Raw genomic sequence first — 13826 nt, forward strand, 5'->3', positions numbered from 1 at the left:
GATGATCCCTTCAGGACCAGTGGTGAGAGTGGCAATACTGGGAGGGTGGAGGGAGGGTGAGTTTGAAAGGGGGAACTGATTACAAGGATCTATATATAAAACCTCCTACCTGGGGGATGGACAACAGAAAAATGGGTGAAGGGAGACATCGGACAGTGTAAGATATGACAAAATAATAATAATTTATAAATTATAAAGGGTTCATGAAGGAGAGAGCAGTGGGGATGGAGGGGGCGAGATGAGGAGCTGATCCCAAGGGCTCAAGCAGAAATGTTTGAGAACGATGATGGCAACAAATGTACAATTGTGCTTGACACAATGGATATATGTATGGATTGTGATAAGAGTTGTACGCGCCCCAATAAAATGATTAAAAAGACATCAGAAAAGAAAGAAAAGATCAAAGTGGATATCAGAAGAGACTCTGAAACCTGTTCTTCAACATAGAAAGTTAAAGCAAATGAAGAAATGATGTAAAGAGCAAAGCAGGATTTTCAATGGCAGTTTGAAAGGGAAAAGGAGAGTATCAGAATGACATGTGCCAAGGCCTTGAGTTAGAAAGCCAACAGAGAAGAGCCCGCTCAGCATTTCTCAAGCTGAAAGAAACGAAGAAAAAAAATCTAAGCCTCAAGCTGCAATACTGAAGGACTCTGGGAGCAAAATATTGAATGATGAAGGAAGTGTCAAAACAAGAGGGAAGGAATAAACAGAGTCACTGCACCAAACCAAATTGGCTGACATTTCAAGAGGTAGCATATAATCAAGAACCCATGGTATTGAAGGAAGAGGTCCAAAATGCACTGAAGGCATTGTCCAGAAACCAATCCCAGACTTGATGAAATACCAACTGAAATGGTTCAAAAAACCCACGCCGGGCTAGCAGTACTCCATAATACATGCAGAGAAATTTTGAAGATAGGCAACTGGAAGAGGCCCCTATCTTTGCCCTTTCCAAAGAAAGGCAATCCAACAGAATGCAGAAACTATTGAGCAGTAGCAAGAATATCACATGGAAATAACAATTAGCTAAAGATCATTCAAAAATGGCTTTAGCTGTACTTTGACAGGGAGATGCCAAAAATTCAAGTTGAATTCTGAAGAGAACATGGAACAAGGGAGATCATTGCTGACATCAGATAGATCTTGACGGAAAGCAGAGATACTATAAAGATGTTCACTTGTGTTTTATTGACTATGCAAAGACATTTGGCTACTTGGATCTTAACGAGCTATGGATAATATTGCAAAGAATGGAAATTCCAGAAACTTAATTGTTCTCAGCTGCAATCTGTCGACAGACTAAGAAATAGTTGTTCAAACAGAACAAAGGGACACTGCATGGTTTAAAATCAAGAAAGGTATGCATCAGGGTCATGTCCTTTCAGCATGCTTACTCAGTGTCTATGGGGAACAAATAAATCTGAGAAGTCAGACTATATGGATAGGAACACGCATGAGGATTGGGAAAAGGGGAATTAACACTTTCCATATGCAGATGATACAACTTTGACTTGCTGAAAGCCAGGAGGACTTAAGGCAGTTGCTAACAAAGGTCAAGGCCTGCAACCTTCTGTATGGATTGCAACTCAATGTAAAGAGAACAAAAATCTACACAACTGAACAACAGACAACATTATGATAGATATATGGAGAGAATGTTGAAGTTCCCAATTATTTTATTTTATGTGGATCCACAATCAATGTTCATGGAAGCAGCCATTTAGAACCTGACTGACATATCACATCAGGCAAATCTGTTACACAAGAACTCTTTGAAGTATTATGGAACAACAATGTCACTAGAAGGATTAAGGTGCACCTGACCCAAGCCATGGTATTTTCTTTAAAAAAAAAAAATCCCAACAGTTTTATTGACATATAATTCACATATTATACAATTCAATAGTTCAATCACATCAAGAAGATGTGTACAATCATCACCACAATCAGTTTTAGAACATTTGCTCAATCTTGTACTCATCGTTATTAGCTCCATGATGGCATTTTCAATCACCTCATCTGCATGTGAAAGCTGGGCAATAGGTATGGAAGATTAGTGGTTATCCTTGGGCTGTGATCCACAAGGTCGGTAGTTCGAAACCACCAGCAGCTCTGGGGGAGAAAGATGGGGCTGTCTATTCCCATAAAGAGTTACAGTGTCGGAAACTCCCAGGGGCAGTCCTACCATGTCCTATAGGGTCACTATGGGTCAGCATCAACTTGATGGCAGTGAGTGAGAGAGAAAGTGAGGTATTTGAATTATGGTATTGGTGAAGACTATTTAAAGTACCATGAGCACCAGAAAAACAAACAAGTGTGTCTTGGAGCAAGTATTGCCAGAATGTTCCTTAAAAGATGGCAAAACTTTGTCTCAGATGCTTTGTGCATGTTAACAGGGGGGATATGTCCCTGGAGAAGGATGTCATGTTTGGTACAGAAGAGGGCCGGCGACAAAGAAGATCCTCGGTAAGGTGTATTGACACAGTGGCTGCAACAATGAGCTCCAGCATGCCCGGGGCGAGGATGGCACAGGATGGGGCAGGGCTTCGTTCTTCTGTACGACTCACTATGTATGCTGGGGAACAGGCTTGATGGCGCCTGACTACAGCGTACAGGACAAAGCTGTGTGGGCTAAGTTGTGAACTCCTCCAGGCAAAAACCATTTCATTACCTAGTCCCCTTCCTGTTCCCCCCACACCCCACCCCGGACAAAAAATTCCAATAGACTACATTTCCCCCCTTTCCTATTAGGCCACTGCTTTTTGGAAGACTCGTCATGTAAAGTAGCAATAGTTTGGGAAGGTGGTGTTTGGATGATTAAGAAATGTGACAGGAGATGCAGAGGAAGTCATCATTTATTGTCATGATTTCTCCTTAAGGAGTTTTCTCAGCCACCCCAATAAGAGGGTAACACTTTGCTTGAACTATTTCTGCCCCAGAGTTGGTAAAGAGCTGTGTCCCCAAGCCCAGACGCCAACAGCACTTCAAGCTACCATTGGCCACAGCAAGACACCTCTGCGATGCTGCTGGACGCCCAGGCGCGGAGGTCCCTTGCAGGCCAGGTAGCAACATCTCCTGGGTTAACAGAATGACTCTGAAAATGGGACTACTGAAACACCATGAGGAAAGAAACGAATGAAAGTGTCTTCTCAGAGCGATTTGCTCTTGTGAGCATCTTTTTCTATTGCTGATGGCAATGTAAACATCGCATTGTACAGATTCTTTCCCCAAACCTGATTTGGAATGCTCAATAAATTATAAATAGAAAAGAAGGAAGGGAGAAGTTGATGCCAGGGGCTTAAGTGGAGAGCAAATGTTTTGAGAATGATGACGGCAACGAATGTACAACAGTGCTTGACACAATTGATGTATATATGGATTGTAATAAGAGTTGTATGAGCCCCTAATAAAATGATTTTTTTAAAAAAGAAATGAAAAGACATGGAGTTTTCCCATGGGGGAAAAAGAAAAAGAAAAAGACCGTCTCTTGCCACCATCATTTCATTAAAGCATTTATTTAACTCTCTAAAAGGAAAGTGAGTCTAGGTCAATTTTAGAAAAAAAGGAAAACTCATTACATTGGGTTTCCATGGTTCACAAAAGTAGAAAAGAAAGGAAGGCAGGAGAAAGGAAGAGCAGGACATTTTTTAGAAGATCGTTGGAATCACTGGAGCCACCTCGATCCTGGGCTGAGCCTCCAGTCCACTTTTGACTCAAGGTTGTTTATGCCCACCACCACCCCCGCCCCCAAACAAAACAAAAAATAAACCATAAACTGTCACTGAGACAATTAGGACTGATAGGGGTCCTGCAAGACAGAAGACAAGGGGCCCTTTGGGTTTCTGTGATTGTAAACCTTTGTGGAAGCAGGTAGGCTCCTCTTTCTCCCAAGGAACCGCCTGTGGGTTGGGACTTCTGATGTTGTGGTTGGCAGCCCACTTTGTAACCAGTCAGCAAACCTGAAGTAGACCTCAACTGAGCAGCTACACGAGCATTAATCACTTCTCTTCTCAAGCTTCCTCTCAACGGGCTTGCACCAGTCCAGCTAAAACTATTCCACTGCTCAGCAGCCGCTCAATTATCAATATTCCACTGCCCAGTAGTCCCTCTGTGCAAAGCACCCTGCTGCCTGCTTCCCCTCGGCAAGCTGTTTAGGGTGCTCAGTCCTTGAGAGAAGATGAGGCTTTCTGCTCCCCCAAGACTAGCAGCCTTGGACATCCACAGGGGCAGTTCTGCTGTGGGGTTTCTATAAGCCACAATGGACTCAATGACAGTGAGCTTGGTGTTGGGTCTGGGTTTGGTGGCCTTGTGTGTGAGGCTTTGGGCTGCTAACTACAAGGTCATTGGTTCAAACACAGCAGCAAATCCGAGGGAGAAGAATGAGGCTGTCTGCTTCCGTAAAGATTTAAAGGAGCAAAGGGGAGAGAGGAGTTCCAACTGAAGGGGGCACTGAGTTTCTGCCAAGGTGAGGCAAAGCGTTTGAAAATGGAGCGTGACGTGACCCCGGAATTGTCCTCACCATTTCCCACAGATTTTACCGACAGTGAGGATGGAAGAAGTGCTTGGGGGCACAGAATTCTAGGCTTTGAGGAAGGAGGCTGAGACTGAAAATGGAGCTCAGTTTTATTGAACAGATATTAGACAAAGTCATGTCATCCACCTCAGTCGCGTTTCTACCGATCCATGGACTCAGGAAACAGACTCGTCTCCAGTTCTAGGGCGGGCTTGTGTGACATCGAACGTCTTGCACCCAGCTCTGGTCCAACAAGGGCGGGCGGGGAACTGTGGGTCAAAGGGTTCGCCTCAAAGCATCTGGCGAGGAAGCCAGCCTTCTCGAAGGCCTTCAGGACTTGCCATGCAGTCTTGTGGAGGCGTTTTCAACCCTCTCACAGATGAGGAAACAAAAGAGGAGTTAAATGCAGCGTTCAAGGGCATAAACCTGCTGAAGCAGGAAAGTTGCCCTTGCAGTCCACGTCCAGGCCCTCCTCCTTCAAGGCCTGAACTATAGCAAGTTCTTCCTAGACGTCTCCCAACTCCTTGTCGGACTGCCAGTCAACACTGTGTCCAATCACAGTGCGCAGACCAATGGGGTGGGGTGGGGCCGCCCCGCCCGCCTCGCACGCCCTGCAGGTGCTGCCCACCTGCTCCCCGTGAGCCCTGGTAGGAGTCTCCAAAGCAGACGCTACTGAGCCCCTTTGGGTGGAGTGCCACTCTGCCATTTTGTTTTGTTACATAAAACTCATCTTTTAAAATAGGAAGCAACATTGGCCATGAGTCCTAGTGGCGCAGTGGGTTGGGCACTCAGCAGCTACCTGGAAGGTGTGTGTGTGTGGGGTGGAGTTGGACCAGCCAGCTGCCCCGAGGGAGGAAGTTCAGGTGGTCTGCTTCAGAAAGAGCTTAGAGCCCCAGAAACCCTGTGAGGAGATTCTGCTTTGTTGTATAGGGTGGCCACAAGTCAGAGTCCAAAGTGGGGTTTTAATATTGCCCCAATACTTCACTGGATTTCCTCATGAACGTGTCAAGTATTTCTCACGTCTTTACACGTTTTCGGCGTCCTGTAAAATCTTCCCCAATATCTCCTTCTGAAGTGGTTTCAGCTCAGATGAATGTCTGGTCTGGAGCCCCACCCACACACAGGTGTGCACTATGTAATGTCCCACGGGGGGTGGGGGGTGGAGCTTCTCAGAAGGTGCCCAGGGACAGGGCCAGCTATGAGTTTGCCACGTTCTGCATGGGCTTGCTCCCTACCAGGGCTCTCTGCCCAGGAGCCAGGTCCCCAGTTGCCGCTGCTGGTTCCACTGGTGCGTGTCCTGTCCTGTCACCCCTTCATACCCGGGCCTACAGGGAGACGCCGTCCCCCTCCTCCAGGCTGCTGACTCGCAGCCCAGGGGGCTGCTCAGGGGACCCCCCAGCACCTTGAGGCAAACACAGGTGCAGTGCTCGAACCATAAGCTTACGGGTGTAAAGAAGCTTCAGAGCAGTTTGAGCGGTGGCTTTGAGACGCATATTGAATACATACAGACATATTCACTATACAACGTACAGAACGCGCCATGGGCCGTAATCAATGCATACCCGCACACCTGTGGCGTTGCACTCTGGGATCTGGCCCTCCTCTGCGGCAGCCTCCCATGGCAGTGAGGTCTGGACCGTTCTCATCCTCGTAAACACCCAGCCCGGTGCCCGGCAGGTTACGCTGTCCCTGTTTGTGGAATTCTGCCAATAGGCATGTTTGTGATGGTGCCGCAAACCAGACCCACCCAGCAACTCCACAGGAGAAACACGTGATCTACTCACATGGATTAGAGCCTAGAAACCCCAATGGGGGAAGTTCTCCTGTCACATGGGGTTGCTGAGTCCACACGCTCCCAAATGGCCAGTGCCACCGGAACCTGAAATATCTTCCATTTTTCCTCTAGTGAGTCTAGTCAATATGCCTCTGAAAAACCCGCAGGGATCACCTCTCAGCCTTCTACCGCTACGCGCCCCGCTCTTGCAGCCAAAATCAAGCGCCAAGGCTGCCCTCCGGTGGTTCTGCAAGGTAATGCAAGACAAAGAAACGGGTTTGGGGCGGCCTTTATTGGAAGCTTATTGCTGCATAACGGGGCTCAGGGGGATTTGGAGGTGGAAGCAGTGTCCTGGAATGTGGCTCTCCTCTCCCCGTTGGTCACAGTGGTAGGTTTCTTCAGAAAAGCCTCGGAGACCGGTCCAGTGATCCCCAAAGTTAGAAGTGGAACTGGAAGGCCTCGGTCACGTGCTGCTTCCACGCCTCCAGGCTGGGCAGCGGGGAGGAGATGCCCATGACGTGCCAGGTCTCCCCATCCGACACCACCGAGGTCTGATAAGACAGCAGCTGCACGTCCGCCTCTGCCAGCAGGCCTGTGGGACAGAAGACACCCTGGTTGACATGGAAAAGGAGGAGGGAGGGGTGGGGGGTGGGATGAGATGCGGGGCTGCAGTGACCAAAGCTGGTGCCCCTGGGTGGTGCAAACAGTGAAGTGCTCCACTACTCGTGGAGAGGCTGGCATTTCAAATGCAGAGGCATCTGTGAAGAAGTGCAGCCAAAAGGTGGTTGCCCTGAAAGCACTGTGGAGCGAGGGAGAGCATGCCTCTGAATACGAACGAGGGTGGTAGACCCCCCTCCCCACAAAAAACAATTGTTTTTCAAAGCTATATATTTAAAAAAAATTTTTCAAAACAACCCTATCACCTTCTAGGTACTCTCCATTACACTTAATACTTTGTCAAATCTGTGATTCCATTCTTGGAAACATTTGTCAAATTCATCTGTTTGGATGGCAGACAGCACCTTCGTTTTTTTCTTCAGCTCTTCTACATCGCCAAATCACTGATCTTTCATGTCCCTCTGCATTCATGGAAACAAAAAGGAGTCCCATGGAGCGAGGTCAGGTGAGTAAGGTGCGTGGGGCAAGAGGGGTATGCTGTTTTTTGGCCGGCCAAAAACTGGCACACGGAGATGGTGGCGTGAGCTGGTGCATTGTCGTGGTGGCAAAACCAGTCCCCAGTCTACCAGAGATGAGGCCTTTTGTTCACACTGTTGCACAATATTCTCTGAATCTCTAAATGTAAAGTTTGATGAACAGTCTGACCTGGTGGGATGAACTCCAAATGCACTTTCCCCCTCACACCAAAAAACACAAATGCCTATTGCCTTGATCTTTGATTTCATTTGACAAGCTTTTTTGGGGGGTGAGGTGATGAGGGCATCTTCCACCGGCTTGCTTGAGGTTTGCTTTCGAGGTCATAAGACTAGCACCACATCTCGTCACCAGTAGTGACCTTGGGGAGAAAGTCTGGGTTGCTTTGGAGCTGTTCTTTCAAAGCACGCTATGTTTCCACTCAACACTCTCTGCTGGTCAGTCAGAATCTGAGGCACAAATTCTGCACTGACCCTTCTCATTCCCAAATCTTCCATCACAATGCACTGAACCGAGCTCCAGGAGAGTCCAGATAGCTTCCCCATCTCTGCAGTGGTTCCTGGTCTGTCTGCAAGCACAAGTGCTCACATTTTGTCAACATTTGCATCCATTAGGGAAGTGATGGATATCCAGAATGAGGTTTGTCATCAATCAACATTTCACCTTTTTTGAAATGAGAAAACTACTCATACGCTCGAGTTTTTTCCCATAGCTCTGTCCTAGTAAGCTGTGTTCAACATCACAACAGTTTCTGCTGCATTTTTCCTGAACAGGAAACAAAATTTCACAGTCAGCACACAGTTCTCTTAAAAACTGGCCATGACCAAAAATGAGACTAAAACAAAACTGCTTTTATGAAAAAATTCACTGTGGCCAGAGAGAACCTTCCCAGGTGACACCACTGGGTGCACTAACTCAGAGCGAGTTGGTCGATGTTCACTTAGTGGAAAAGATGCATACGCCCAGCAGAGTTTTGGAGGGAGGTACCCCTTCATATAAAGATAAACCAAGCCGGTCAAATACATAGAGGTTTGAATAATCGACCATTTGAGGTCAAAGGGGTGAGATTCACTCAAAGACAAAGGCCAGAAGGGCTAGGAAAGAAGGAGGGATGGAAACAGGAAACACAGGGAGGAAGTGGGATCGGGATGCGACACTGGGGGCGTTTCAATGACTGAGATGAAACGAGTGGTCTGAGTGTTGACTGGACATTCACTATCCATTTATTTATTGTTCAAGCTCATGGGCATCCACTAAGGTGCACCGCTGGTCTCTCCCTGTCTGGAGGAAAGAAAATCATAGACACATGACAAAAATTAATGAGATGGGTGGAGGGTCCACTCAAAACTCAGTCTCTGAGACAAGAAGAACTAGACGGTGCCCGATAACCCCTTCCGATACTCTGAAAGACACCACCTTGGAGTGAGAGAAAAAACACCGAGCAAAACTCAAATTTACATAAAAGGCCAGGAGGCATACTGCTCAGGTAGAGACTGTTAAAAACCCAAAGACAATGCTGCTCAGTCGCACTTCGGGTCTGGAAAATCGCTGACCTTCCACGGCCTAATTTTCAGCCAAACGATGGAGAGGTGTATTGGAAATGGCAGCACTAGTGAGTGAGGCATCCTCCTGACAGCCCTCAACCATTCCCGTTCAAAGAGGCCCAAGGACAAAGTTCAGAAAGGTTAGGAAGGAAAGGAGGAGGAATGGAGACAGGGGACACGGGGAGGAAGTGGGATACATACATGAGGTGGCATTGTGGGAACTGCAATCAAACAAAAATGTCTAAGGATTGTGGACTGGAAAACCGATCTGCTCGTAAACATTAGCCCCCAAAGAAAAGCCCTCCGGAGCAGTTCTACTCTGCACACAAGGGGTCGCGGCAACTGGAACCAACCCCACTGCAACCAACTGCACTATCAAAGCAGCGAGGGAGAACCATGGTCACGGAATCCAAGCCATCAGCGTTGGAAGGAGTAAGTGCAATTGGCCAAAGCTGTTCCAGAGACGGGGAGCACCCTGGCTATCGGGCACAGAGGACTCCAGAGAGCCGTAGCCATTTTGACTTGGCAACTGCCGCTTTATCTAGACCAACAGTACGAGTGGAAAGCAGGGAAAGTTCTGCTGGGCACCTTGGCAAGGATGGCAAAATGCAGGCCTCTGACACACCTTCTAAAAAACCTGGATGTGCTCCCAGCCAGCCCCCAGGGACCAGAGCTCAGCATAGCGGCAGGATAGCTGCTGGAAGGGATGCCCTGGCAGGCTCGGTTACAGCCTGGTTGGCCATCAGGACCTGCGGTCAGTAGGTCCTATGGTCAGGCCTGAAGTCCTGGGAGCTTGCGCCTCAGTCCAGGCCAGCAGGAGCTCTGGTCCTGACCTTCACACGCTCTGCAGCCTTGAAGAAGGAAGACCCTCCCCTTCTCTGCAGGCAGTCCATTGCTCTGACTGCTCTGGGAATGGGCGTGACAGACGGCAGCAGGATGCTGACACCGAGCTGCTCTGGGGTGTGGAGAAGAGGCAGAACATCTGTGGGGCCCATTCTCAGGGACAGAAAACCCCATCCCTGCCAGCTGTCCCCATAGGCCCCTCCTCACCAATCATGGTTGGCAGCATGGCAGGGTTGGAGGGCTGAGCCCGGAACATGAGCAGAGGCAGGCCCCTGCGCAGAGTCACTTCCGGTCTGAAGACTGCTCCGTTCAGTGCCTGCAGCACAGGTGTGGTGCCTTGAACCGAGCCTACAGCTTCGTAGGGGGCACCTGCCAGGGTCACAGTCAGGAGGCATTCCCCACAGCCCTGTTCCCCTGGTGGGGCAGGGGTGTGGGAGGTGGTCACCTGTGAAGACAAAGCAAGGAGGCTGTGATTTGTCCCCTCGACATCACATCCATCCTCCCCCTTGGCTCAACAGGCCACTGGTCATGCTGGGACACAGTGCTCCATTCAGGGGCAACGGGGAGACAGCTAAGCTTGTGCCCTTGGGCACTGGCTTCCTGGGATGCCACAGGCTCTCTGGAGGAGGGACACAGTGATCTTACAGGTGCAGGTGCAAACTTGGGAGAGGGGCAGTGGAAGAGAGGGAGGCAGCGGGCCATGGATGACTCAGCCTGGCCACTCCCGCTGTGACTTACTGCTTCCAGCGCAGGATCAGTGGTCCGGCTGGGCAGATGGTAGTTGGAAGGGAGGAGGAAAGAGGGGGGATGTGGGATGCAGAAGGATTTTCCCCCAGGTTGTCCCCCAAATACCTGCCAAACCTAAGACGCTGCAAGCAACACGTAAATGACAGTATACTTGGAGGTCAATGTCAGCCGCTTAGAGGTTATCTGGCTGAGGGTTATCAGCCATCTAGAGCAGTCAGATGCTGTAGTTTGTCTCACCCTAAGTAGGCCCCACTGCCTGGTGATAAGAATAGTAGATTATCTCCCTGAAGGAGCCCAGAGACAAGGTGGAGTGAACTCAAGGAGGACCAAGGTTAGGCTGCCATCTTGAATCTAGGGTCCGCCCATCTTGTCACAGGTGCACCCTTAGTGCCACCCCTTCCGATTGCATGTACACCCCTAGCTCATCCCCTTCCTGTCACCCATATGCCTATTGGACAGCGCCTTCCTGTTATGTATGTGGTTACTCAGTGGGGCTTGCATGCCCCCTAAGGATATAAAAGCCTTGGTCAGAAATATATTTGCTCTCCCTCTCCTGCTCTCTGACGGACCTGGCTGCTGAGATCATGGCCATCCGGGAGGGGAGCAATTGCACCTTATATTGTCTGATGTCTCTTTAATTTTACCCCTCAGTTACACAACCGCCCATTGGAACTGTTTGATTGTGGGAGCTGGTACCCTAGTGGGGAAGGAGGAAGTTGGGAGGCAGGGGAGAAAGTCTCTGCATGGAGTCCCGGGTGATTCGAATGGCTCCTTCTCTAGCCTGTTCACTGAAAGATCTGGAGGCTTGAGCCCATCCGTTGAGAACTCGAGGGTGCACAGTTCTGTTCAGACATGACTCAGAATCAACTTGATGGCAACGGATTGCAAACACGGCTCTGGGCTTCCAGCGCCCATCGTGTCCGGCAGCTTCCCCAGGCTGAGAAACGCAAACTTCTATCTGCGAGAGGGGCCAGAGGTGAGGAGGCAAAGGGAAGCAGTGAGGGGCAGGAGAGGATGCGTGGGGCACTCTGCTTGCTCTCACGGTTGGAGCTCATCAGGAAGCGGAGCGCCGAGGGGAAGGCACACTGGGGGGTGGGCAGGGGGCAGGGGTTCAGGGCCCTCTCCAAGCCCTCAGCCGGCCAGATGCTGCCTGGAGGCTCGGCCAGGTTGCCATTCTCCTCCGCAGGAAGATGGAGTGCTAGGGATGGAATTGTGTGCCCAGATACGTGCACGGACACCCTGACGCCTGTACCTGGAAATACAAGCGGGCTTCAGAAGGTTTTGTGGGAAAATTCCATTCTATTTTTCCGCAAACTTTTGAAGGCCCCTGGTAGGACACTGTTTGGAAATCGGAATTTTCCTTTTGCGCGGTTAATGAAGTCCTACCAATGATAGGAGATGAGTCCTAAGCCTGATCACTTCAGGGACTATTTTTTTTAAAATGCAAAAATCAAAACCACAACTCACTGGCATGAGCCAATGCAATTCACAGCAACCCCCGAAGACAGAGTAGAACTGCCCCTGCGAGTTTCGGAGACTCACTCTTGGTGGGAGTAGGTAGCCTCATCTTTCTCCCGAGGAGCGGCTCGTGGGTTTGAATTAACTGCTGACCTTTCGGGTCACAGCCCAGGGAGTGGACACTCGGCACCAGGGCTCCCATGGGTCATAGAAGAGGCTCAGAGGCACGCCAGGCAAGACGCCGGGTGAAGACAGGCACATGGGACAGAAACACCAGGGTTTGCTGGCATCTGCGAGAAGCTGAGAGAGGTAGGGATGGTCCTCCCTGGGGGGCCACACCCTGAATTTAGAGCTCTAGCCTCCCGGACTGGGAGAAATAAACTTGTGCTTCAAACCCACCTCCCTGAGGTTTGCTTTTGTCCACAGCCCTACCTCGCCAAGACATGGGGACACTACTATCCTGTTGCCTGTCACGCTCATGCCTCTTCACAGTGACCTTCATAGGTGGACAACACACCGTCCTCTCAGACCCAGGGTGTAAACTCGGTGAGTAGGACTGTAGGGAGCCCTGGTGCCACCGTGGCACGCGCTGGACTGCTAACCTTAAGATCAGCAGTTGGAAAGGTGAAGCTGTCCACTCCCGCAAAGATTTAAGGTCTTTTAAACCCACAGGGGAGCTTTACTTTATCCTATGGGATGGCCATGAGTCCGAAGCAAGTCCTCGGCCGTGGGGTGAGGGGTAAGGCTATAGTGAAGGCGAGAAGGGGCAGGGGTGGGGCGTACATTAAGCCCGGCTTCCTTCACCAGCAGCTTAGCGTTCACCAAGTTCACGTCCGCCTGATTGGAGGCTTCCTTCAGGAGGCCCACAATGACGGCGGGGCTCAGGCAGTTCCCGGCATTCTTCAGGGATGTTCCTGGGGACCAAGAGAAACTACCATTAGGACCCTGTTGGGAACATGAGATGGGCATCAGGCCGCTGGCCCCACCTCCCTCATTCACGGGTCCCTGGGGCTCAGAGCCAGCTGGGGCAGAGGCACCCTGGGGGCTCAGCTGGGAAACCCCTGGATGCTCTCCACCTCTACCTGCCCTGAGAAACGCCTCTGGAAGACAGGTCGACCCCCCTTCGTGCCGCCCCGCCACTCGGCCGGGTTGGCCTGTCTGCCTTCCTAGAGGGCACACTGGGAGAACTCCCTACTCGCACCCCTTCCTGGCACTCGGTCTCTTGTGGCCTTAGGAAATGGGAACAGAAGGGAGTGACTGGGTCACCCTCTCACATCCCTCTGTGACCCAGAGTCTCTGTATCCGGAGTCTCTGTATCCGGAGTCTCTGTATCCGGAGTCTCTGTATCCGGTGCCTGGGCACACAGTGGGGGGCCCCCCCCCGGATCCTCAGTGCTTCAGGGACTAGTGCTTCCACCCTCTTCTCTACCCAAAGTACGTCAGTGCCCAGCAGTCAAAGGGGAAGGACGTCCCTTCCTGGCCTCTCAACCATATCTGCACAGGGACGGGTCCCCTCCAAAGGCATCCAGAGCCTGCGCTGTGTCCCTGAGGGGTTTGGACAAAGGGCACCTCTGGCTCCCATCCCCACCCACTCCATGGCTGAGCAAACACTCCCAAGGGCACACACTGCTCAACATGTCACAGAACACATGAGCTGCCCTCCCCCACCCCGACCTCCCCTCCTCTCACATCACAGGAGACGGGGAAGTCACATGGTAGGTTAGCAGCAGGTTCAAACCAAAAGCTAACATCCTGTTGCTTCATGGGGCCTCCCTCCTCTGATCTCTGCTTCCCGC

General features: G+C 50.4%; 1 protein-coding gene across 1 annotated transcript in view; it reads right to left on the reverse strand.

Annotated features, from left to right (window-relative positions):
• Nucleotides 1-6560: 6560 nt before the first annotated feature.
• Nucleotides 6561-13826, reverse strand: part of PHGDH (phosphoglycerate dehydrogenase) — a 44808-nt gene continuing 37542 nt past the window's right edge. Inside the window, exons 10-12 of the mRNA XM_004714875.3 lie at nt 12815-12945; nt 10034-10271; nt 6561-6879 (exon numbers count right to left, since the gene is read on the reverse strand). Coding sequence (XP_004714932.1) covers nt 6725-6879; nt 10034-10271; nt 12815-12945 — 524 coding nt within the window. The 3' untranslated portion in view covers nt 6561-6724. The remainder of the gene's footprint in view (nt 6880-10033; nt 10272-12814; nt 12946-13826) is intronic.

This window comes from Echinops telfairi, unplaced genomic scaffold, assembly GCF_000313985.2.
Source record: "Echinops telfairi isolate 266 unplaced genomic scaffold, ASM31398v2 ScPeMD7_7466;HRSCAF=8504, whole genome shotgun sequence".
NCBI lineage: Eukaryota > Metazoa > Chordata > Mammalia > Afrosoricida > Tenrecidae > Echinops > Echinops telfairi.